We start from the raw sequence: 26,777 nt of genomic DNA, 5'->3' as shown, positions 1-26,777 counted from the left end.
TGTCACAAAAAAAAACAATACCTCACAATGCTGGGGTGTGAAGAACTGAACTATATAGTGTGATAATGACATACAGGTGTCGGAACAGGTGATCAGAATTCAGGTGATTGAGATCTGGAGAGTGAGCTGTGTTCAGGGGATCTATGTGTTTGAGAGTGTGAGCTAGAAAGTGGGCTGGAGAGTGAGCTGTGTTAAAGGGATCTATGTGTTTGAGAGTGTGAGCTGGAAAGTGGGCTGGAGAGTGAGCTGCGTTCAGGGGATCCACGTGTTTGAGAGTGTGAGCTGGAAAGTGGGCTGGAGAGTGAGCTGCATTCAGGGGATCCACGTGTTTGAGAGTGTGAGCTGGAAAGTGGGCTGGAGAGTGAGCTGCGTTCAGGGGATCTACGTGTTTGAGAGTGTGAGCTGGAAAGTGGGCTGGAGAGTGAGCTGCGTTCAGGGGATCTACGTGTTTGAGAGTGTGAGTTGGAAAGTGGGCTGGAGAGTGAGCTGCGTTCAGGGGATCTACGTGTTTGAGAGTGTGAGCTGGAAAGTGGGCTGGAGAGTGAGCTGTGTTAAAGGGATCTATGTGTTTGAGAGTGTGAGCTGGAAAGTGGGCTGGAGAGTGAGCTGCGTTCAGGGGATCCACGTGTTTGAGAGTGTGAGCTGGAAAGTGGGCTGGAGAGTGAGCTGCGTTCAGGGGATCTACATGTTTGAGAGTGAGTTGGAAGCAGACGTTACATCAGCAGCAAAAATACTTCAAATTCCATTACACAATAATTACAGTGTATTTGATGTACTGTCAAAAACCCACAGCTGGTGACAAAACCAGAGCACAATGGATAGGAGGAGGAGGAGAGTGGGCCTGTTGCTCCGTACTGCCAAGGACAACCTGCAGTGCTTCATGGCGATGGCTGGGAGGGAGGCCCAGCGGAGTGTTAGGGGATTGTGTTGATGTCTCTACCTCTTGTTTCTCCATTCCCCTCTCCTTCTCTCAGCCTGACAGTGCCTTGCCTTTCTGCCTTTCTGTCTGTCTTTCTTCTTTCGCTCTCTCTCTCAAACTCTCTCTTTCCCCCTCACCCCTAGTGATTGTATTCTGAGGCTGTGAGGCTCCAAGTAATTGATAATGACTTGATGAATCGCTTAATTACCTTTAATAGCTGATTTTCCAAAAGCTGAATAATGTAGATAACAGAGAATTAAGTGGTTAAAAAAAGACATACTTTCTCTGATTCCAGTGTTGTTGTTTGTGGTGATGGTGGTGGGGGGAATGTTGTTGTTGCCTTGTCATTCCCCCCACATAGTCTAACCAACTTGACATACTGTAGCTTACTGTACAATCCTCTTGCTTTGAAGCACCACCATGCAGAGATAAAACATCTTGCACAGAAAACGAGAAGACATGAACAAGTGTAAGATTAACAAGCGTAAGAGAGGAGAAGAATAGCAGTGTGGTGTAGCGAGGGGTGGAGAACATGAAGAAAGAAAGTATTTTTTCCCCCAGATCTTTTATTCAGCCCTCAGCTCTTCTCTGATTATCTATGTTGATGTGGGGAGGGTGGAGCGGCACCTGTCATGGCTTAGAGGTAACATCTAGCCAGCTAGCTCTGCTCAGCACAGCGACTGTAACATGTAGCCAGCTAGCTCTGCTCAGCACAGAGACTGTAACATGTAGCCAGCTAGCTCTGCTCAGCACAGCGACTGTAACATGTAGCCAGCTAGCTCTGCTCAGCACAGCAACTGTAACATGTAGCCAGCTAGCTCTGCTCAGCACAGCGACTGTAACATGTAGCCAGCTAGCTCTGCTCAGCACAGCGACTGTAACATGTAGCCAGCTAGCTCTGCTCAGCACAGCGAATGTAACATGCTTTATTACTGAGGCGGGTTGGCTGACTGAGGCCCAGTGGTGACAGGAGCCTTGGCTCAGTGCACGCTGACCTATAAAGGAGATGAAAATGATGCTTTCCAGACTCTATTTATTAGTCAGTAACCGGCTAACTTACCCCCTAGTCAGCGTTATTTAATATCTCAGGGAGGACTGGAGTTATGGCTTTTGCATTTAACTCACATTTCAAATCAACATCAAAATAAAATCAAATTGTATTGGTCACATACACATGGTTGGCAGATGTTAATGCGAGTGTAGTGAAATGCTTGGGCTGCTAGTTCCGACAGTGCAGTAATATCTAACAAGTAATCTAACAATTCCCCAACAACTACCTAATACACACAAATCTAATGGGGTGAATGAGAATATATACATATAAACATATGGATGAGGGATGGCCGAGCGGCATTGGCAAGATACAATAGATGGTATAAGATACAGTATATACGTATGAGATGAGTAATGTAAGATATGTAAACATTGTTAAAGTGGCATTGTTTAAAGTGACTAGTGAGTCTATGTAGGCAGCAGCCTCTCTGAGTTAGTGATTTCTGTTTAACAGTCTGATGGCCTTGAGATGAGACTGAAAAACAGCTTCTATCTTTGATGTACCTGTACTGACCTCACCTTCTGGATGGTAGCGGGGTGAACAGGCAGTGGCTCGCGTGTTGTCTTTGATGATCTTTTTGGCCTTCCTGTGACATCGGGTGCTGTAGGTGTCCTGGAGGGCAGGTAGTTTGCCCCCTGTGATGCGTTGTGCAGACTGCACCACCCTCTTGAGAGCCTTGCGGTTGAGGGCGGTGCAGTTGCCGTACCAGGGGGTGATTCAACACGACAGGATGTTCTCAATTGTGCACCTGTAAAAGTTTGTCAGATTTCTTCAGCCTCCTGTCTGTGTGGATGGATCATTTCAGTTCGTCTGTGATGTGTACGCCGAATAACTTTCCACCTTCTCCACTACTGTCCATTCGATGTAGATAGGGTGGTGCTCCCTCTGCTGTTTCCTGATGTCCACGGTCATCTCCTTTGTTTTGTTGACGTTGAATGAGAGGTTATTTTCCTGACACCACACTGAGTGCCCTCAACTCCTCCCTGTAGGCTGTCTCGTCGTTGTTGGTAGTCAAGCCCACTACATTTCTGTTATTCATGAAACAGAATCTAAATTGCAATATTTTCTCCTGCAATTCACTTCAAAGAGGTTTTTAATAAGTTTGTTTGGAAGCTATTTTTTACCCTTCTCTCCCTCTCTTCTCTCTCTCTATTCTCTCCCTCTCCTCTCTCCCTCCTCTCTTTCTTTTTCTAACCCACTACTCATTGTTTTGTTTTTTTCATCTAAAAAAGTCATTAGAAATGGCGACTCCATCAGTTAACAGAGCCGGAGGTAACAGTTTTAATTAAGCTATCACTTTCCTTGTTTTCACCCTGGTTCCCAGAGGACCTCTTAATGCTGAGACAAAGCTAAATCAAACAGGAAACATAACAAAACAACAGCACACCCACTGGGCACACACTGGTTGAATCAACGTTGTTTCCACATCATTTCAATGAAATTACATTGAACCAATGTGGAATAGACATTGAATTGATGTCTGTGCCCAGTGGGCAGAGTCCAACAAAACAGAGCTATAAAGAACACTGTTCTGGGTGTACTACTCACTGGGGCAGGATAGATTCAGGGGGAGGGAGAGAGAGAAACTGAGTTGAAATAGCTTTAGGCCTTTCCTAGTATACTCTCCCTAAGCCCAACATGAAAAGTCTTCTGTGGAGTCCTGCAGGGTTTGGCTATATGGCTCACACAGGAACACAGCCATGTGGTCTGGAGCAGACAGCAGACTGAGGCAGTCAGGGAGGGAGAGATCTCAGGTTGGTTGTCGTTGGAAACAGCCTAGTGTTTTTAAAAGGAGGGAGGGGAGAAGGCAGGAGCAGGAGGGCAGCGGCTAGATTTACAGAGGAATTTATCCAGCCTAATGGAACAGGCAGAGTGAATGGAATAATGCATAGGGAAGGAGACAGGTAGTGAGGGAAACCAAACATAAAATGTGAATTTATCCTGTTGAGGTGACATCTCAAGCTCTTTCTTCAGGATCATTAGTACCAACAGGGACGTGCTGTTAATGTTCCACAGGTAAATATATCCTGCTATGCCCTGGTTCAGGGCACACAGACAGGAATGGAAAATCTAGTTACTGTACTGTGTACGGAGGGGGGGGGGGGGGGGGGGGGGGGGGTTGTGATTCCTATATCCTTTACTATGTACAGAGGGAGGGGAGGGGGGTTGAAGTGATTACATTGTTCCATTGGATGCCATTCTACTTCTCTTCTGGAGAGTTCCTAGTGTAGCAGATCTGTGCTGCTTGGCCCACTGTCATGTTCATGGAAAAGCAGCAGTTAGTTCCCCCTCTCCATGGCCCCCTTCAGCCTAGTTCATGGCAGAAGACAATGCCAAATACTGGACTGGAAGCCTGCTCCAACATTCTCCCACATTCCCACCTTCCACGTATAGCGTTTGTGCTGTATGTGTTTATTTTGAATCCATTCACCATGTCACTATTGACTCAAACAACACAGAAACAGCATTATTTTTTCCTTAGCCCATCCACAGCTTCAACAAGGAATTTGAAGTCTTCACAAAACGGAAGTAACAGAGGTTTCACTGTGGTTAAGCAGGGTTAGGTGTAACAGTCCTGAAGGATAGTGACGGGTCAGCTGGAGAGAGCGGAGAGGAAGCCAGCCCAGCTGGGCCTGCAGGCAGGCAGAGGCGTGGAGGGGTGCAGCGGCCTGTCTGTGTGTGCTTGTGTTGGCAGGCATCCCACTCAGCACACATCCATCTATCCCCCTTTCTTTTTATCTTCCACCTTCCTGTCTCTCTCAGCGTGTCTGTCAGGCCGTGGGAGATGTCTGTGTTTGTGAGTGAGGATTTGGTACCTAAGCCTAAACCCAGACTACCACTCCACCCCACCCCACCCCACTCAGAACCTTGCCTGCCTTCTCTGCTTCAGCTCTCTACCTCCCCCCACAGGTCTCAACACACACAGCACTCAGTGTTAATGTCTAGAAAGCAATTATGCATCTGCTTTTTTACACTCTAACCACTTTAAATTGGTCCTGCAATTTTCTAGACCATTAATTTGTACATAACAATTGAAAATGTGGTTTTTTATTCATTATTCAGGTCCTTGTGTTGACACAGTGTTGGGCTAACTGAAATATGAATGTGTGTAGGCTAGAGTTTGGATTCTAGGGCAGGGCCGATGGCTGCTTGGTGATTGGCCATCTTTCTTCTACCCCTGGTATCACCCCGGCACAGTGGCAGAGACTCCATTGTTGCTGAAATCCTCTTAGCTGGGCAGAGCAGCAGAGAGGCAGCTAGCAGACAGCTCCACAGTGCTGTGGACCTCCACACACAGCACAGAATGACACAGTGATTTAGTAAGAACAAGACACCATCCCTCAAAGTCATCACTGCAGCATTTCCCTCTCACACTGTGCGCCTGTGTAATGCAAAGTGACAACGCCGTTTAATGTCTTTTGATACGGGGTAGTGAATGGGATAAAGTAGGTGTGTGTGTGTGGCGAGTGAGGGATATTTTGCTTGTTGTCTGATCCCTCTTTTTTCACAGTCATTGTGCTCACTGTGCAGATGGAAATGATGGAGCTGCAGACTCATATAAGCTCTGGGGTTTAGTTTATGTACTGTATGTAACATAACAAACCTTATTGTGCGGTCTGAGTGAATTGCATGGCCATAACAGGGGTCCACAGGAGTCAATCCCTCCTCTCTCTTAGAATTTTTTGATGGGGTCATTTGAAATCAGTGTATCATCTATCACTACCCCTTTCTTATCCTGCTGTCCAGCCAATCACCATCATTCCCCCTGGTTTGTGTACCAACAGCATTTACCACCTGAGGCCCAAAACATGCTGTTATTTATTATCAAACAGGGACCCAGGGGTTCTTGTAATCCTCTTACAATTTGGCGGAGACAGAGATTGTTTTCTGACCCCTTGTGTGGCCCCCGGCATAGTCTTAGGTCCTCATCTCTTCCAGCTCCAGGTGTAGCTCCAGCGCCAAACTCACCTCAAGCCCCCCCAGCCCAACTCTAGCCTTTCTCCCCAGCCCCCCCACCAGCCCCAACTCTAGCCTTTCTCCCCAGCCCCTCCACCAGCCCCAACTCTAGCCTTTCTCCCCAGCCCCCCCCACCAGCCCCAACTCTAGCCTTTCTCCCCAGCCCCCCCCCACCAGCCCCAACTCTAGCCTTTCTCCCCAGCCCCCCCACCAGCCCCAACTCTAGCCTTTCTCCCCAGCCCCTCCACCAGCCCCAACTCTAGCCTTTCTCCCCAGCCCCCCCCACCAGCCCCAACTCTAGCCTTTCTCCCCAGCCCCCCCACCAGCCCCAACTCTAGCCTTTCTCCCCAGCCCCCCCCCAGACCCAACTCTAGCCTTTCTCCCCAGCCCCAACTCTAGCCTTTCCCCCCAGCCCCCCCAGACCCAACTCTAGCTTTTCTCCCCAGCCTCCACCCCAGCCTTAGAGCCTCAGATCCAGCTCCAATTTTAGCCTCCAGCAGGGGACTCTGGGGAGGGCTGGGGCCATGTTAGCTGGTGATACATCAACAGGCATTATACCCTCTGTGGGCTAAGCTCCAAAGGGAAGACATAACCTTGGCAATGACTTTGTGGAGGGAAAGGGCTGTCAGTGCTCCTCCTCCGCATGTTAACGTGCTCTGGGGCCAGGCTGGGCTGGAACTGGGACTGGGGCTGGCATGGGGTGGGGTGGGCTGGCTTGGGGTAGGGCTGGGGTGGGGTTGGCTGGCCTGGGGCTGGGATGGGGTGGGGGTGGCGTGGTGTGGGCTGGCCTGGTGTGGGGCTGGGATGGGGTGGGCTGGTCTGGGGCTGGGGTGGGGCGGGGCGGGGTGGATCTACGGCTTGGGCTCTGTCCTTGATATGTGAGGTGCCAACAGTCTACTGTAACTTTAGGACATGCAATGCCAAAGCCTATTCTTCCTACCATTTGTCATTATAAAAGTGTTAGTAACAGTTTATCAATTCTTTATACAGTATGTTACTCATCCATATTGTATTCCTTCTGGCAATCTGTACAAAGAATTATACTGTCTCTTGTTTGTTTTGTCTGTAGTATGCTTAGCATGTTCATTCCTTCAGGTGTTGACGTGGTGGTTACTGCGCCAGGTAAGGCTATGACACTTTAACCTTGAGACAGAAATACACAGAAACAATCAAGCTCGACTACTGATCCACCTCATCTGAAGGGTTTCCTTCTGTGAGGGAACTGTGGGGGAATTATCACAAAGGTGAGCCCATCTATGGATTGGGGTTATGCCGCTATCTATGGGCTAGGCAAATCAATTCAATATTTTGAATAGGTTATTTTTTATGCTGCCATCCAATCCCATTTCCTTGATACCTGGATTTATACATCTTGAGCTGTTCTTGTCTAATGATGTTCTGTATTATGTCATTCTGTATTATGTTTCATGTTCTGTGTGGACCCCAGGAAGAGTAGCTACTGCTTTTGCAACAGCTAATGGGGATCCTAATAAAATACCAAACACCCCTTCCTTCACCTGACACCCAAAGTTAGCTTTCTAGCACAGCTTAGTTTAAAGCATTGAGCTTCCTCTTCTATTCCTTGAAATCTGTCTGCCTAAAAAAGTGATGCCTCAGAGAAGCCTGATACTGTGTAAGCAAAATATGCAAACCCAGTGGGCCAACTATAGACCAACAGACCAACCGAGCCCCTGTTACCTCGTCCAGCCTGATTTCATAGACTCGCTGTAACAATGTAAATCTGGGACACTCAAATTAGTATAATATGTTATGTTTGGTATGGTTACATAAGACAGACGGTCACTTAAGGCACAAACGAAAGTACGGTGGTTGGTTGGGGTGGATGGGTAGGCATATAATGTGGACGTCTAGAAACCGAAAGGTTACGTGTTCCAATCTCAGCATTTTAGCTAATTAGCAACTTTGCAACTGCTTACTACTTTTTAGCTACTTTGCAATTACTTAGCATGTTAGACAACCCTAACCTTAACCCTTAGCCTAGCTAACTTTAGCCACCTAGCTAACGTTAGCCCTGAGTCCAGGTTAGCTAGTAAGGCATCCCAATGACCTAATGAAAGGCTTTATATATATATACTTATATATATTATTTTTTACCCCTTTTATGTGATATCCAATTGGTAGTTACAGTCTTGTCCCATCACTGCAACTCCCGTACGGACTCGGGAGAGGCAAAGGTCGAGAGCCATGCGTCTTCCGAAACACGAGCCTGCCAAGTCGCACTGCTTTTTGACACACTGCTTGCTTGACCCAGAAGCCAGCCGCACCATGTCAGCGTGCATGCGCCTGGCCCGCCACAAGAGTCGCTAGAGCGCGATGCGACAAAGACATCGCGGCCGGCCAAATCCTCCCCTTACCCAGACGAGGCTGAACCAATTGTGTGCCGCCTCATTGATCTCCCGGTCACGACCGGCTGCGACAGTGCCCTGGATCAAACCCGGGTCTGTAGTGATGCCTCTAGCTCTGTGATGCAGTGCCTTAGACCGCTGTGCCACTCGGGAGGCCCATGAAAGGCTTTAACTGAACAAACAACTCTAATGGGCTCCACATCTATAGCACCAGTAGTCAAGTCATTTTGGGTTTGTTAAGTTGGCTGTTTACCGTCTGTTTATTTAGCCTCTGCATATCACCAGTACCGTGGCAGGTTCTGGTAGGGAAAAGTCAGAAAACGCACATGGTACTCGCTAATCCCAGTGGCACCATCAAGTTCCCACCACAACCCACAAACGTCCCCCTCTCCTGTCCCACTTCCCTGTTCCCCACACACCCTAGCCAAGGCTGGCCCGTCCCCATCCCAGTGCCCTCTGAGTGGTGCGGCTGGTTAGGGCTGGTTCCTCTTATCTCCCAGGCCCATTAGCCCACACTGATGCCAATGCAGGGGAGCCACAGTTATCCAGTCCTGTTAGATGAATGGCTGCTCTGTTTTATAAAAGATCCTACGCTCATCAATACACAGAGTTTTCTGTTATTCATTGGTTTTGCACACTCATCTCAGTTTTGAGAAGTTGTTAGCTTAGCTTTCAATCGTCTCGGCCCACTCTTTCTCTCTCTTTCGTTCTCTCTCGTTCTCCTTCTCAGTTGTTTCGGTCCCTGCGGAAAAGTGGTTGGTTTTGCTGATATTCTTTCAAGACACAATCATCAAAGACAGTTTAGACAATCTAATGATTACATTTTGATGTCTTTATAACACTGTGTGATTGTGCTTCATTTTAATGACCATATTTTGTGTGGAACGTGTGTTCCCTGATCAGGGAACAGATGGCTCAGCAGAAGCATATTTTAACTACCAAATGACTGTTGCTTTCTACATAATGTGGCTGTCTGATGAGACACTTGAAGTGAACTTCTATTTTCCTGTGAATGGGATATTAATCTTGCCTCTTCCTCTCCCTCTCTCCTCTCCCCTGTCCACAGGCATTATCCACCAGATGAAAGGAGACTATGAAACTGCACTGAAACTGCACAAAACCCACCTCTCCATCGCCCAGGAGCTCACTGACTATGCTGCTCAGGGCCGGGCCTACGGTAACATGGGCAACGCCTACAACGCGTTGGGGGCCTTTGACCAGGCCGTACGCTATCACCGCCAGGAGCTACAGATCTCCATGGAGGTCAATGACCGAGCCTCCCAGGCCTCCACCCATGGTAACCTGGCCGTGGCCTACCAGGCTCTGGGGGCCCACGACCGCGCCCTGCAGCACTACCAGAACCACCTCAATATCGCCCGCGAGCTGCGAGACGTCCAGAGTGAGGCTCGCGCCCTCGGCAACCTGGGGAACTTCCACTGCTCCCGGGGAGAGTTCCCCCAAGCCGTGCCCTACTACGAGCAGTACCTCCGCTTGTCCCCTGACCTCCAGGACATGGAGAGTGAGGGGAAAGTCTGCCACAACCTGGGCTACGCCCACTACTGCCTGGGAAGCTACCTGGATGCTGTCAAGTACTATGAGCAGGACCTGGCTCTGGCTAAGGACCTGCATGACAAGCTGAGCCAGGCCAAGGCCTACTGTAACCTGGGACTGGCCTTCAAGGCTCTGGGTAACTTCACCAAGGCAGAGGAGTGTCAGAAGTACCTGCTCTCTCTAGCCCAGTCTCTTAATAATGCACAGGCCCGCTTCAGAGCCCTGGGCAACCTGGGGGACATCTTTGTCTGCAAGAAGGATGTGACCGGAGCTATCCAGTTCTATGAGCAGCAGCTAGCCCTGGCTCACCAGGTGAGATTCACTTGGTCCTGATTATAGTCATAGTCACAGGAAAGGTCTCCACTTTGTCTGCATACAGTAAGAGAGATTAGCATGATATAGCATGATAAAATTCGATTTTATTTTATTTTATTTTATTTTGATATACTGTAAGTAAGTCAAGCACTCCATTGATTTTGAAAGGCAGGGTTGTTAAAATGTAATACTGTTGCTGTTTCTCATTTGCTGATGCACTGAAATCCTGTCTGTGCTTTGTTTCAGATGAAGGAGCGCAGGATGGAGGCGTGTGCCTACGCTTCCCTGGGTGCCACCTACAGACTGGTGCAGAAGTACGACAAGTCCTTGGGCTACCACACCCAGGAACTGGAGGTGTACCAAGAGCTAGGCGATGTTCCCGGGGAGTGTAAAGCCCACGGCCACCTGGCAGCTGTCTACATGGCCCTGGGGAAGTATGCCATGGCCTTCAAGAGCTACGAGGAGCAGCTAGAGCTGGGCCGCAGACTGAAGGACCCGGGCATAGAGGCCCAGGTCTACGGCAACATGGGCATCACCAAGATGAACGTAGGGGTGATGGAGGAGGCTATAGGCTACCTGGAGCAGCAGTTGGCCACCCTGCAGCAGCTGAGTGGCAACGAGGCCGTACTGGACCGGGGCAGGGCCTATGGTAACTTGGGAGACTGTTACGAAGCCTTAGGAGACTTTGAGGAGGCCATTAAATACTACGACCAGTACCTGTCTGTGGCCCAGAGCCTGAACCGCATGCAGGACCAGGAGAAGGCTTACCGAGGTCTGGGCAATGGACACAGGTCAGTGACATCGCTCATTAGCCCCTACTAAACACACTTAGAAACCTGTAATGTAATTGGTTATACACTGGACAAAAGTATGTGGACACACCTTCAAATGAGTGGTTTCAGCTATTTCAGCCACACCTGTTGCTGACAGGTGTATAAAATTGAGCACACATCCATGCAATCTCCATAGACAGACATTGGCAGTAGAATGGCCTAACTGAAGAGCTCAGTGACTTTCAACGTGGCACTGTCATAGAATGCCACCATTACAAAAAGTACATTTGTCACATTTTTGCCTTACTAGAGCTGCCCAGTAAGTGCTGTTATTGTGAAGTAGAAACATCTAGGAGCAAACGACAGCTCAGCGTGAAGTGGTAGGCCACACAAGCTCATAGAAAGGGGCCGCCAAGTGCTGAAGCACATAGTGAGTGAAAATCATCTGTCCTCAGTTGTAACACTCACTACCGAGTTCCAAACTGCCTCTGGAAGCAAAGTCAGCACAATAACTGTTTGTTGGGAGCTTCATGAAATGTGTTTCCATGGCCAAGCAGGCACATGCACAATGCCAAGCGTCAGCTCAAATTGTTTTTCTTTTTTTAACTAGGCAAGTCGGTTAAGAACAAGTTCTTATTTTCAATGAGGGCCTAGGAACAGTGGAACTGCCTGTTCAGGGGCAGAACGACAGATTTGTACCTTGTCAGCTCGGGGATTTGAACTTACAACTTTCCGGTTACTAGCCCAACACTCTAACCACTAGGCTACCCTGCCACCCCAATGGTGTAAAGCTCGTGACCATTGGACTCTGGAGCAGTGGAAACGCGTTCTCTGGAGTGCTGAATCACGCTTTACCTTCAGGCAGTCCGACAGAAAGATCTGAGTTTGGACGAGTGCATAGTGCCAACTGTAAAGTTTGGTGGAGGAGGAATAATGGTCTGGGGCTGTTTGTCATGGTTCGGTTCGGCCCCTTAGTTCCAGTGAAAGTGAATCTTAACGCTACAGCATACAATTACATTCTAGACAATTCTGTGCTTCCAACTTGTGGCAACAGTTTAGGGAAGGCCCTTTCCTGTTTCAGCATGACAATGCCCCCATGCACAAAGCGAGGTCCATACAGAAATGGTTTCGTCGAGATCGGTGTGGAAGAACTTGATTTGCCTGAACAGAGCCCTAATCTCAACCCCATCGAAGACCTTTGGGATTAAATGGAAAGCCAACTGCGAGCCAGGCCTAATCACCCAACATCAGTGCCTGACCTCACTAATGCTCTTGTTGCTAAATGGAAGCAAGTCCCCACAGCAATGTTCCAACATCGAGTGGAAAACCTTCCCAGAAGAGTGGAGGCTGTTACAGCAGCAAAGGGGGGACCAACTCCATGTTAATTCCCTTGATTTTGGAATGAGATGTTTGACGAGCAGGTGTCCACATACTTTTGGTAATGTAGTGTAGCTCTCTATCAGGTCATTCAGTAGGTAAATGATGCTAATTTGCTTTAGCCCTAACATCATACAGAATATTGGCGTTTCTCTCACTCCTTGCAGTAACTCCACTTTTCCCACTGAATGAGCCACTTAGATACTGTTCCAGGTAAGCACTATCATCTGTCCAAATGTCCTCTTCTTGAAGTAGTGATTGGAATAAAGTGTCACTAAAGGATTGGATTGGGTATACAGGGTGTCTCTGCAGCTTTCCACTGCACAGTACTGTAGCTCTATAATGAAAATCTGTGGTTGGATGAAAAGCACTCTAAAACCATGAAATCTCTGATTGCCTGTTACGAAAAGCTAATATCTGAATCATAGATGAAGAGTCCTGCTGAGGAAAGTAGAAATAGAACATGAATTTGTCTTTTTCTCGGTTAATAATAATTTTTTATTTAATTTTATTTAAATTTAAAGGCATCATATTTCTAATACACCTAAGCCACAATTGCAATCAGAAAGCCATTCTGCATGGGCCTCCTGAGTGGCGCAGCGGTCTAAGGCACTGCATCGCAGAGCTAGAGGCGTCTCTATAGACCCGGGTTCGATCCCGGGCTGTATCGCAACCGGCTGTAATTGGGAGTCCCATAGGGCGGCGCACAATTGGCCCAACGTTGTCCGGTGGGGGGCTTTACTTGGCTCATCGTGCTCTAGCGACTCCTTGTGGCGTGTCGGGACTCCTGCAGACTGACCTTGGTCGTTAAATGGTGTTTCCTCCAACACATTGGTGCGGCTGGCTTCTGGGATAAGCGGGCAGGTGTTAAGAAGTGCAGTATGGCGTGTCATGTTTCGGAGGACACCTCCCAAACCCGTTGGGGAGTTGCAGCGATGAGACAAGATCGAAAAAATCGGGATAAAAACATTCTGCCTTTGAATAAGTTGCCAATATCAAATCAAATCAAATCAAATCAAATTTATTTATATAGCCCTTCGTACATCAGCTGATATCTCAAAGTGCTGTACAGAAACCCAGCCTAAAACCCCAAACAGCAAGCAATGCAGGTGGAGAAGCACAGTGGCTAGGAAAAACTCCCTAGAAAGGCCAATACCTAGGAAGAAACCTAGAGAGGAACCAGGCTATGTGGGGTGGCCAGTCCTCTTCTGGCTGTGCCGGGTGGAGATTATAACAGAACATGGTCAAGATGTTCAATGTTCATAAATGACCAGCATGGTCGAATAATAATAAGGCAGAACAGTTGAAACTAGAGCAGCAGCACAGTCAGGTGGAAGTTGAAACTGGAGCAGCAGCATGGCCAGGTAGACTGGGGACAGCAAGGAGTCATCATGTCAGGTAGTCCTGGGGCATGGTCCTAGGGCTCAGGTCAGTTGAAACTGGAACAGCAGCATGGCCAGGTGGACTGGGGACAGCAAGGAGTCATCATGTCAGGTAGTCCTGGGGCATGGTCCTAGGGCTCAGGTCCTCCGAGAGAGAGAAAGAAAGAGAGAAGGAGAGAATTAGAGAACGCACACTTAGATTCACACAGGACACCGAATAGGACAGGAGAAGTACTCCAGAACAATATCAATTTATTCTGGTGACAGATAATTTGCTAATAATCATAGTAATCCTACTTTGCATAATCGTTTTTATTTTTGTGCCCGCTGCTGTTTTCTTTGTGCTTGCGCTGGCACTTGCACTTCAGGACCACCATAGTTTAGAGACACCTTGACGGTCGGTGTTGAGGATCCTGAGGCTGAGTGAGGCTGGTGCTAGCTGCTTCAGCACTGAGCCTACTGGCCCCAAGCTGATCGGTATGCAAAGAGGCTTTGGCAGACAGACGTCTGAAACCGGGGGAATCGCAGTTAATTCGAGACAACCTTTTACGTTCTTTCTATTTTCTCCACTTTCTCCCCCCGCGTGAGTCTGATAACATCCTGATAGAATACAGGGCGAAACAAAACAGGGTGGCAGCAACCGAGTCCTAATTTCAGATAATATTTTTCCCTCTTATTGTGCATCAACAGCAAGCCACCGTAACAATCAGACAGAACCCTGCATTAGCCATGCATGAGCTGACTGGGGAAGAATGTAAATCTGACTCCTATCATCCTCACTTCCTCCTCTCTCGATCCCCCTCGCACTCTCGCGCTCCATCTTTCTCTCCCAGAGACTTTACTCAACCAGCTCACATTAACACACACCATTAATTAATCTCAATCCTTTTATTCTTTTAATGGTCCTTTTCAAATGACATCGAGCAATTGTTGCTCTGCTGGGGAATTTGAAAAGTGGCTATTTGCAAGGTTTCTGCAGTGTGTGCAAAGCATTCAAGAGAACAAAACCGTGGTATGAATGCAGGTCTTAGCCAGTGTGTAAGCTTATTCACAGAGATAGACAGAACCTGTATCCATGTGACATCCCATCTAGGCCAATTGGAGGGTGAATTTATTATCTAGCCCCCCCCCCAACCCATTGTATCATTACCCCTTCAGCCCTTCCTCTTCCCCCTACACACATATTAACAATGGTCATCGAAATTGTTAAAAGGTTTTAAAAACAATTGCAACAGACAGTGGATAAAGATACTCCAATCATTTAGAATTTTTATAATCCATCAGATATTGACTAATTTATAACACATCAAATATTTTACTGGCAGGGACAACTCAATCAAGTTTGCTGTGTTAGGCCTGATTACCAACAACGATGAGATACAGGGAGGAGGTGAGAGCCCTGGTGGAGTGGTGCCATGAAAATAACCTCTCCCTCAACGCCAACAAAACGAAGGAGCTGATCGTGGATTACAGGAGACAGCAGAGAGAGAACGCCCTCATCCACATCGACGGGGCCACAGTGGAGAGGGTTACAAACTTTATGTTCCTTGGCGTGCACATCACTGACAACCTGAAATGGTCCCTTCACACAGATAGAGTGGTAAAGAAGGTGCAACATCACCTTTATCAACCTCAGGAGGCTGAAGAAATTTGGCCTGTCCCCTAAAATCCTCACAAACTTCTACAGATGCACCATTGAGAGCGTCCTGTCGGGCTGTATCGCGCGCCTGGTATGGTGATTGCACCGTCCACAACCGCAGGGATCTCCAGAGGGCGGTGCGGTCAGCACAACGCATCACCGCTGGCACACTGCCTGCCCTCCAGGACACCTACAGCAACCGGTGTCACAGGAAGATGATCAAGGACCTCGGCCACCCGAGCTACGGCCTGTTCATCCAGCTACCATCTAGAAGGCGGAGACAGCACACGCTCATCAAATCTGGGACCAGATTTTTTTTCTTTTCTGGTGTCCTTTGACAGCTCTTTGGTCTTGGCCATAGTGGAGTTTGGAGTGTGACTGTTTGAGGTTGTGGGCAGGTGTCTTTTATACTGATAACAAGTTCAAAAAGGTACCATTAATACAGGTAAAGAGTGGAGGACAAATCAAATCAAATCTAATTTTATTTGTCACATACACATGGTTAGCAGATGTTAATGCGAGTGTAGCGAAATGCTTGTGCTTCTAGTTCCGACAATGCAGTAATAACGAACAAGTAATCTAACTAACAATTCCAAAAAACTACTGTCTTATACACAGTGTAAGGGGATAAAGAATATGTACATAAGGATATATGAATGAGTGATGGTACAGAGCAGCATAGGCAAGATACAGTAGATGATATCGAGTACAGTATATACATATGAGATGAGTATGTAAACCAAGTGGCATAGTTAAAGTGGCTAGTGATACATGTATTACATAAGGATGCAGTCGATGATATAGAGTACAGTATCTACGTATGCATATGAGATGAATAATGTAGGGTAAGTAACATTATATAAGGTAGCATTGTTTAAAGTGGCTAGTGATATATTTACATCATTTCCCATCAATTCCCATTATTAAAGTGGCTGGAGTAGAGTCAGTGTCATTGACAGTGTGTTGGCAGTAGCCACTCAATGTTAGTGGTGGCTGTTTAACAGTCTGATGGCCTTGAGATAGAAGCTGTTTTTCAGTCTCTCGGTCCCAGCTTTGATGCACCTGTACTAACCTCGCCTTCTGGATGACAGCGGGGTGAACAGGCAGTGGCTCGGGTGGTTGATGTCCTTGATGATCTTTATGGCCTTCCTGTAGCATCGGGTGGTGTAGGTGTCCTGGAGGGCAGGTAGTTTGCCCCCGGTGATGCGTTGTGCAGACCTCACTACCCTCTGGAGAGCCTTACGGTTGAGGGCGGTGCAGTTCCCATACCAGGCGGTGATACAGCCCGCCAGGATGCTCTCGATTGTGCATCTGTAGAAGTTTGTGAGTGCTTTTGGTGACAAGCCGAATTTCTTCAGCCTCCTGAGGTTGAAGAGGCGCTGCTGCGCCTTCCTCACGATGCTGTCTGTGTGAGTGGACCAGAGGAGCCTCTTAAAGAAGAAGTTACAGGTCTGTGAGAGCCAGAAATCTTGCTTGTTTGTAGGTGACCAAATACTCATTTTCCACCATAATTTGCAAATAAATTCATAAAAAATCCTACAATGTGATTTTCTGGATTTATTTTCCTAATTTTGTCTGTCATAGTTGAAGTGTACCTATGATGAAAATTACAGACCTCTCTCATCTTTTTAAGTAGGAGAACTTGCACAATTGGTGGCTGACTAAATACTTTTTTGCCCCACTGTATGTATACACTGAATGTACAAAACATTAGGAACACCTGCTCTTTCCATGACATAAACTGACCAAGTGAATCCAGGTGAAAGCTATGATCCTTTACTGATGTCACTTGTTAAATCCACTTCAATCAGTGTAGATGAAGGGAGGGAGACAAGTTAATGAAAGATTTTTAAGCCTTGAGACAATTGAGACATGGATTGTGAATGTGTGCCATTCAGACGGTGAATTGGCAAGACAAAATATGCCTTTGAATGGGGTATGGTAGTAGATACCAGGCGCACCGGTTTGAGTGTGTCAAGAACTGCAACGCTGCTGTGTTTTTCACACTCAACAGTTTCTCGTGTGTATCATGAATGGTCCACCACGGAAAGGACATCCAGCCAACTTGACATAACTGTGGGAAGTATTGGAGTCAACATGGGCCAGTAAACCCTGTGGAACGCTTGCGACACCTTGTAGTCCATGCCCTGATGAATTGAGGCTGTTCTGAGCGCAAAACGGGTTGCGACTCTATATTAGGAAGGTGTTCCTAATATTTTGTACAGTCAGTGTATACTATATTCTAGTCATGGCTCATCATATATTATTTATTTTGTATTTTCTGGAGTATGTGTGTATATTTTTTTTTATTGCTAGGTATTACTAGACTTTTGGAGCTAGAAAACACAAGCATTTCGCTGCACCTGCGATAACATCTGCAAATCTGTGTACGCGACCAATAAACTTTGATTTGATTTGACAAATAATGAGTTGAGGGATTTTGGCGAGAATTCGGGTTTTCAATTTATTGTCAAATAAAAAATATAAACATCTCATCGCGCTGCTAGCTGTGCCACCAGAGATTCTGGTTTTGAGCCCAGGCTCTGCCGCAGCCGGCCGTGACCGGGAGGCTCATGGGGCGACGCACAATTGGCCCAGCGTCGTCCGGGTTAGGGAGGGTTTGGCCAGCAGGGATATCCTTGTCTCCTCATGCACAGTGCACGCTGACCAGATCGCCAGGTGTACGGTGTTTCCTCCGACACATTGGTGCGGCTGGCTTCCGGGTTGGATGTGCGTTTTGTCAAGAAGCTGTGCGGTTTGGTTGGGTTGTGTATCGGAGGACGCATGCCTCTCGACCTTCGTCTCTCCCGAGTCCGTACGGGAGTTGCAGCGATGAGACAAGACAGTAACTACTACCAATTGGATACCACGAAATTGGGGAGAAAAAGGGGTAAAAAAAAATGCACTCATATATAGAATGTACTCATATATACATTTTGTTATCGTATGAGGTATTTTTTGGATATGTGCCTAATTTTCATAAATTCATCAGGTGTATTTGCATATATGAATATATTATCATAAAGGGGTGGAACAGGGCTGTAACCACAACACTTCCTCTGTCTACCCTACCTGCACTGTCTAGACTGCCTCATTAATTACTGTTGTCACATTCTCTTGCATAATTCAACAAGTATGTGCATAGCAGGATACCATCGGATTAAAAATCAACTCTAGATTACGTCTATACATACTTTACATTGTTTGGGAGATCAAACATAATCTCACTATAATTCTAGTGTTCGTTTTCGGAAGTTGCTTTCATTTCAGCCCATCTAATTTGTGAACATTTCAACTGCATAATTTTGTATTTATTTTTATTCCACCCAAAAAATAAACACCCATCAAAATAAAGTTATCTTCTCTTTTCTTGTGACGTAAGTGTCGTGAAGGTGCGTTAAATCCCTGACAAAGCTTTAGCGTTTTTCTAGATTAAACGGAAAGACGGTGTATTCCCTTGAGGACAGTGAGTCCATTTCGGCCATTACCGGAGTGTGTTTGACAGGTCATTACAAACGATTCCGCGGTCGTAATGTTAACGGGGAATACGACAGGCAAAAGCAAGAATATGAAAGAGTCACAGGAGTAAAATGAAAGCAATCAATCAAGTGGATGTTGCACCCTTCAAACAGGAAGTAGATGGCTGAAAAAGACAGATCCTCAGATGGGCAGGGCATGCACGTTGCTACACACACACACACACGCACACACACACACACACACACACACACACACACACACACACACACACACACACACACACACACACACACACACACACACACACACACACACACACACACACACACAGTCCTCAGAGAGTCATCTGCTGTGCTTTTTGTTGGGAATCTGAATATTCATTACCACTGAAATGATGCAGACCTTGGCAAATGGCATAGTTCCTGCTCTTGTGACAATGCAATGTGTGTTCCTCATTCTTCCCTTATTGCACAATGTGGCCATATGTGCAGATTAGATAAAAGCTGTACTACTATCCCCCTGATAGGAGATAAGGAGAGAGGAACAGGGTGACAGTGAGAGGAGAGCGCTAGGAGTACACAGTCTCTGTGGCACAAGTCTGTTTGTTCATAGCACCAGATGGCAATTACAGGGTGTTTTAGTAGGCATATAATGTAGTCAACTTAACTCTATCCCTGCCTTCCCAGTTAACCCACATCTCTGTCCTTCCCCACTGTTTGACTCCCCCTTGTCCTGCCCTGACTCTGTGTCTCCCCCCTCAGGGCGATGGGTAACCTGCAGCAGTCCCTGGTTTGCTTTGAGAAGCGTCTGGTGGTGGCCCATGAGTTGGGGGAGTGTGGAGGGAAGGCCCAGGCCTACGGGGAGCTGGGGGCGCTCCACAGCCAGCTGGGGAACTATGAACAGGCCATCTCCTGTCTGGAGCGCCAGCTAGGCATCGCCCGCGATACCCAGGACCGCCCACTAGAGGGCGACGCCAGCTGTGGCCTGGGTGTGGTCTACCAGTCCATGGGGGAGTACGAGACAGCCCTGCGCTGCCACCAGAGTGACTTGGAGATCGCAGAGGAGACGGGCAGTCCCGCCCGACAGGGCCGCGCCTATGGCAACCTGGGCCTCACCTATGAGTCACTGGGCAACTATGAGCGTGCGGTGGTGTTCCAGGAGCAGCATCTGAGTGTTGCAGCTCAGACCAACGACCTGGCAGCCAAGACCCTGGCCTACGGTAGCCTGGGGAGGACACACCATGCACTGCAGAACTACTCACAGGCTGTCATGTATCTGCAGGAAGGTGAGTGGTGGGGTTGGGGAATAGAAGGGAGGATGGGTTACTCATATAGATATATATACTGTATAATAATAATACTGTGCTCCATAGACTACATAGACTTTAGTGACATGAAAGGTGTTGGGACAGCTTCCAAAGGAGAATATCTATCTGACAGGCAAGAATTAAACACATACTATATGCAAATTCTTGAAGTAAAGCCAGGTTATAATTCTACCAACAGCTGCAATGTTTGTCAATAGGCTTATATTTTGTGATTATACTGTTTGTGTTTTTCTGTGAGTATTTGTCAATTTTTTTATTAGCCTGTGTGAGGGTGTTTTTGTGTGGGTGTCATTGTGTATTTTCGTTTTGTGTGTGGTGTGCGTGTGTGTTTGTGCATGCACACATTTGTATATGATTTGGTGTGTGTGAGCTCATCTCCATGCTGCATGGTGAGGCATTTAGCATGTTTACTGGCTCCTATTCTTCACACCTCTATATCCCCTCTCTCAGATGGCACTTTCAAATGAGCTGCCAAAGGATCTTTTCACACACTGTGGCTGACAGACTCTTGCCTCTCACACTTCATTGTCCTCTACAGATAATGGTGAAATTAAAAGCTGCAGCCCTGGCTGTCTAAAGCTCATTATGCCAGTAACAGTGCAGGGAGTGTTTGTCACAGGGATGACGGAACAAGAAGCAGCGTGCAATGCTTCATGGAAGCTGTTAGGTGGCCACCAGCTCCGTTTACAAGCGTTATGCAGAGGCAGACCCAGGGCATTACACTCCAAAGCCTGTTTCCACCCAGGGAGAATTATCTCTCTGGGTTTATAGGTTGTTTCATCATTCCTCCTCTAAGGAAGATATGAACAGGATTACCTTCCCTAGCCTTTCCTCTCCTGTCCTATAAGCCACCAGTGCTTGTAGTGACCTAGACATCGTTCCTTGTCGTTGCTTGTTGGGCTTTAATGGAAACAAGGAGGCAGGCCACTCTATCTCTTCCATGTCCCATTACTGTCCCCTGCTCTGTCCTTACATTGTTCCTTGGTCCAGCTTTGAAAAAGAACACTACCTTCCCTATCCTTGACAGCCAATTATTTTTGGCCAACCTACCCAGACCTAAAAGTTGGCCGTTTTTTTCCTTTTTTCCCCTCCATTTTCTTTTTCATGCTGCACTGCTTGTTTTTTGTTTTTGCTTCCTGAAAAAGATGAATTGGAAGGAGGCCTAGGAAAGGAGAACCACTCGAGGGCCTATAGTGACAGCATGTGACCTCAGCAATGTGTGTGGTTGTTTGTGTGTGTGTGTGTGTGTGTGTGTGTGTGTGTGTGTGTGTGTGTGTGTGTGTGTGTGTGTGTGTGTGTGTGTGTGTGTGTGTGTGTGTGTGTGTGTGTGTGTGTGTGTGTGTGTGTGTGTGTGTGTGTGTGTGTGTGTGTGTGTGTGTGTGAGTGAGTGAGTGAGTGAGTGAGTGAGTGAGTGAGTGAGTGAGTGAGTGAGTGAGTGTGTGTGTGTACATGCCTCACAGTAGGAGGGAGAGAGACACAGCAGTGTGAAGGCCTGCAGTATTCTTTTATCATTATTATAATTGTTTATATCATTTATAATTAGGTGACACTTTGTGATACTGTGTGTGTGTGTGTGTGTGTAGCTTTGTGAAGTGTGTATGCATGTGTTTAAATATTTGCATATATGCATTGTATAATGAGAGTGAGAGAGAGAGAGAGAGATTGCCCTGCAGCAAGCATGTGTGTGTGTGTGTGTGTGTGTGTGTGTGTGTGTGTGTGTGTGTGTGTGTGTGTGTGTGTGTGTGTGTCACAGGGTGCATGGGCCCCCGGGGGCTGTAGTGAATCTCTTCACCAGCTGTCAGGCAGCCTTTAAAGTGTTCTCTAGTTGCTCTTCAGGGTGCAGCCAGCCACAGAGCCACCACCACATCCTTATGTCAGCCACCACTACGTCACTGTGCCTGCATGGCACACCGAAGGTACACACGCTGACAGTGACGGCGAGAGATTGACACCGTTAGAGAGGGAAGCATGTGGGAAGAGATAGCAAGAGTATGCAATGCAGATGCATACATCTTCATGTATGATAATTCTACAAAGTGTCAACCGCACTATAAGAAAAAAGCATGGCATTTTTTGATTAATCATGAGTCTTCTTCATAGAGAGAGGGAGAGGGAGGGAGAGGGAGTGTGTGAGAATGACTCGGAGAGATGGAGGGAGATGTGAATGGTGAGGGTGCAGATCAGTTCTCTCTCTTAAGCTCCAGACTCTAATGAAACCTGAGTAGGACTGAGACTAGTGGAGGGCAGATAGACCGAGAGAAAGAGAGGAGAGGTCAGAGAAAGACAGCGAGAGAGAGAAACAGAGAGGCGAGGTTGGGGAGGGAGAGGGTGAAGGAGAGGGTTTAGAGAGTTCTGAAAGAATGACAGAGAGCTGGAGGAGGGAGAAAGAGGGCAGAGAGAGAGATAAGAGAGGGTGTATTGAGAGAGTTAGGGAGTGTGAGCGAGAGAGAGAGAGAGAGACAGGAGAAGGGAGAAAAAGGGAAGAGAGGGAGAAGAGGATAGATAAGGAGAGGGGGGGAGTGTTGCAGGCTTCAAAGGCATCCATCTCTCTGAGGGTGTACTCACAGAGCAGAGCAGCCCTGGGCCTGGTGGAATAGGAAGAGTGTAGGTCGGGTGTTCCTTCCTGGTCACGCTCTATGTTCTTTTCTTATCTGGGTCAGACTCACACACACTGTTTTCCAGGAATGACTAGAAACGCGAGGAGAGTGAGATGAGGGCTGCTTGATATCATGGCCCATTTTTCTCTCCCCTCCACCAAAACGTGTTTTCCCCTAGTCACAGAGGAATAGAGTAGATACATTATATTCTAATACCTACATAATATAAACCTTGTAGCCACAGACTTATTAGCAGCCCAAATCATAGCTAAGATTTCCTGCTGCGCTGTTAGCACCTGGTAGGTGACATGTGGCCCAGTGTCTGTCCTTTCTTATCATTTCCCTTCGTGGAGTGTCTGTTTCATCACAGTAATTGGGTGAAACCAAGCTTTCGGTGGGGAGGCTGTTGACACATGCAAACATGTGACATACACATCACCGCTTGAGGGATTGAAAGGGGAAAACAAAGGTTATTCTCGCCAGGTAATCTGACAAAGCCACGCTAACTGAACACAAAAATCTCCCCGGGTTCCGGCTGAATCTCAGAACAAATGTATGGACCAGTGTGATAAGCCGTACGAACAGTTTCAACACAGGATTCTAGCCTCTGTGTGTGTTGTATTTCCAGTGTGTGTGTGGCTGAGTGGATGACATGTGTTGTTTTTGGCTCTAATGTGTATACCTTCCATGTGTCATCGAACATTACAGAAGTCTCGAGACTCTATTAAACATATTATGTTTGCTTAGTCTCCCACTTGCTTTATATAGAAGCATTATGGGTGTGTTTGTGTTTGCTCAGCCACTCGATCCTTCCCATTGATTACTAGGCACTCAGATTAGTGCCCTAACAGTGTCCTACTGTGTGTCTGGGAGTGGGTGTGTTTGTGTTTGTGTGGGATTTTACAACTGAAGCTTGTTTACTGTCAGAGTATCAGTACCATGCTTACATCTGTTACCCTGGAAGATACCTGCCTGCCCATAGCTCTAAATGATTTCTAATGTCTCTCACAACCAGGCCTACGGCTGGCGGAGCAGCTGGCTCGGCGTGAGGATGAGGCTAAGATCCGCCATCGTCTGGGGCTGTCTCTGTGGGCCAGTGGGAACCTGGAGGAGGCCCAGCACCAGGTATACATCTGACATGAACCTCTCCTCACACACAACATACACAGGGTTGCCTGTCTGCGTGTGTAGCGAGAGACCGTGGATGGGGAGGCGGAAGATTGACATTTTATTCACCCTCTTATTCATTGCGACTTACAGTTAGTGCATTCATTTTAAGATAGCTAGGTGAGACAACCACATATCTCAGTCATAGAAAGTAAAAATGTTCCTCAATAAAGTAGCTATCGGCAAAGGCAGTGCTAGTAAGAAAAGGTAGATAGTGACTGTTAGTTCACAAAAGTCATGGTGATAGTTATTTTTTTGGAGGGGGGGGCAGTGGGATTATTTAAAATACTCTTTGAAGAGGTAGGGTTTCAGACGTTTTCGGGAAGATGGGCAGGGACTCTGATGTTCCACCATTGGGGTGCCAGGACAGAGCTTTTACTGGGCTGAGTGGGAGCTGACACAGTCCAATCTATCTATCTATCTATCTATCTATCTATCTATCTATCTATCTATCTATCTATCTATCTATCTATCTATCTATCTATCTATCTATCTCTCTCTCTCTCTCTCTCTCTCTCTCTCTCTCTCTCTCTCTCTCTCTCTCTCTCTCTCTCTCTCTCTCTCTCTCTCTCTCTCTCTCTCTCTCTCTTTCTCTCTTTCTCTCTTTCTCTCTTTCTCTCTTTCTCTCTCCCTCCCTCCCTCCCTCAATTTAAAGGGCCTTTATTGGCATGGGAAATGTACAATGTCAATGCATGTGAAATAAACAAAGTGAGAAGACACAAAACAACATCAACACAAAACTTAGAATTGAACAGTAAATATTGCATTTAAAAAGGTTTAAAAATCCCTCTCTCTCATCTCTATTACAATGACCTTATCCCCATATACCCTTCAGACTTAACAGTCAAACAGATGTTCGCAAAAGCAACACTATTTTGTGATTTCACACCCAAGTTCTTTCCCCAGGCAACTCCGTAATGTTTGGGATATTTCCTCCAGTCAGTGTAGCTGTCATGCTGGTGTGTTGTCGGGGAAAGGAAAGGACACACTGTAGTTGTCCTCAGTGTGTAGGTTAGATGATTATTCATGAGGAAGCAGGGAGGCCTTTACTGCTGGTGGTAAAGCTATATGACCTTGGTAAATAGCCTGACCCACTTCAAGGCTGATTTACATAGCCAACTATGTCCCACTATGCAATATTACTGCACTTAATATTCATACAGCATCCGTACTGTTGGAATGAGATGACTTGACCTCATGTACGACCGTTTAAACCTAATTGTGTTTCAACACCCTCCCTCTGATCCGCCGTGTCCTCTGTGACCTGCCCACGGTTCAGTCAGATTTGTGATGAATACATGGTTTCATATTGTCGCATGGGATTAACAGATGAATGTTGAGTGCAGTGGGGTGGGTTTGATGTTTTACTGCTCATAACTTCTATCAGAGAGGGTGAACGTAGCCCTGGGGAAAATACATGATGAGAGTCATTTTAGGCATCAGGCCCCTATCCTGATGTTAGCTTTACAGCATCGAGGCGGGACATTGCGAGCACAGCACTTTTGGGATTGTTTTCTTTTAATCTGTGAAGGGTGAGGTTGGCCCTGGGGGGAAGGTGGTGTGAGAAATTAGTTTTCATCTTAAAGGGATGTCTGTGTGCCCAAAAGATTGAGCTAGCTTTGCAGGAATCAGCCTGCAGCTCTATCAGCAGAATCACACAGCCCGGACTGGACTTTGAGCACTAATGCTGCACAACCACACTCTGCTCTCCCAGTGCTCTCTCTTCCTCTCTCTCCTCTCGTCTGACATACTTTAGTGGCCTGGATAGCTTTAACCAACTCACCATACACACACACACATATTCCTGATTCATCCCGATTCCATCCCTTCCATGTGCCAGTCCCAGGGCAGCAGCTATCTGAATGTTTGGTGTGCATAGTTCAATCCCACTTCTGGCCTCATACAGACTGGCTGTGGAGGTGGAACATTCTCAGTCTTCTTGAAGGCCTTGCCAACAGAAGAGGAATAGGAAACCAATAACAACTCCCATGAATCAGCACTCCTGATTGGCTTGGCAGCACAGCCTCCGCCCACACTGTGTCTGCCCTCCCACCTTTGTCTCTCCCTCTTCTTCTCCCTCTCCAGCCTGATTGTTAGTGTCTGAGACTTAACAGAGAAAAGATGTGGAGCATCTTTGAGATGAGACGGGAGGACAGCTGAGGTGAATATCAGAGCTGTGTCCATCAGGCCCAATATCACAGAACCATGATTTGGACTGAGTTGCCTGATCTGAGTTGCCTGATTCAGCTACAGACTTCCAGGAATCTGTTACAGACATTTGACGCGTCAATTCATCCTAGAGCCGCCCATAACAGCCACAGGCCTGTGCTATGGACGAAGGCTGAGGTAGAGTGCAGTTTGTGAAACCAGGAGACATCCCGAAACGGTTTAAGCTACAGACTATTATGACCCCACCGTGGAAAGGCTCTCACGAACACGTCAGAGGTGATTTGTTTTGCTTTACGACGCTCACATGCCGCAGGACTCGTTAGAATGTAAGGGTTTTTTCTTCAAAGGAGATCATGCAGAAATATTGCATTGTGATGGTTCCTGATGTTTACCTGAGCTTAATAAATTCACATAGTTACTGTCACAAACTCCACACAGTTGTCAATGACTCGTTTTCTGTACTTACTGTACTTTTTTTTTATCAGGTTATTGTTTGGCACATCTCATTATTCGAGTGACATTAGTCAATAAAACTCATGAATGTAACTTTTTATGTCAAATAATTTTGTCCTGAAAATAAAAAAGCAGAGCACTTCAATGTGAGGCTTAAATATGAGAGCTTGCCAAAGCAGGTACTTGAAATTAGTGACCGGACTGATGGGCTGATTTGGCTTGGGACTGATCAGGTTAAGAGGGAGAGGGGT

At 47.0% G+C, this 26,777-nt stretch overlaps 1 protein-coding gene across 3 annotated transcripts in view; it reads left to right on the top strand.

The window, feature by feature from the left end:
- The window catches only part of LOC109879839 (tetratricopeptide repeat protein 28), a 348,318-nt gene that overhangs the window by 300,650 nt on the left and 20,891 nt on the right, over nucleotides 1-26,777 (top strand). For all 3 annotated transcript variants that reach the window (XM_031820402.1, XM_031820393.1, XM_031820406.1), the window contains 4 exons: nucleotides 9,363-10,159; nucleotides 10,409-10,953; nucleotides 19,575-20,098; nucleotides 23,753-23,862. In XM_031820402.1, coding sequence (XP_031676262.1) covers nucleotides 9,363-10,159; nucleotides 10,409-10,953; nucleotides 19,575-20,098; nucleotides 23,753-23,862 — 1,976 coding nt within the window. The remainder of the gene's footprint in view (nucleotides 1-9,362; nucleotides 10,160-10,408; nucleotides 10,954-19,574; nucleotides 20,099-23,752; nucleotides 23,863-26,777) is intronic.

This window comes from Oncorhynchus kisutch, linkage group LG3, assembly GCF_002021735.2.
Source record: "Oncorhynchus kisutch isolate 150728-3 linkage group LG3, Okis_V2, whole genome shotgun sequence".
Taxonomy (NCBI): Eukaryota; Metazoa; Chordata; class Actinopteri; order Salmoniformes; family Salmonidae; genus Oncorhynchus; species Oncorhynchus kisutch.
The sequence above is the reverse complement of the archived record's forward strand: the minus strand, read 5'-3'. Positions and strand labels throughout refer to the sequence as shown.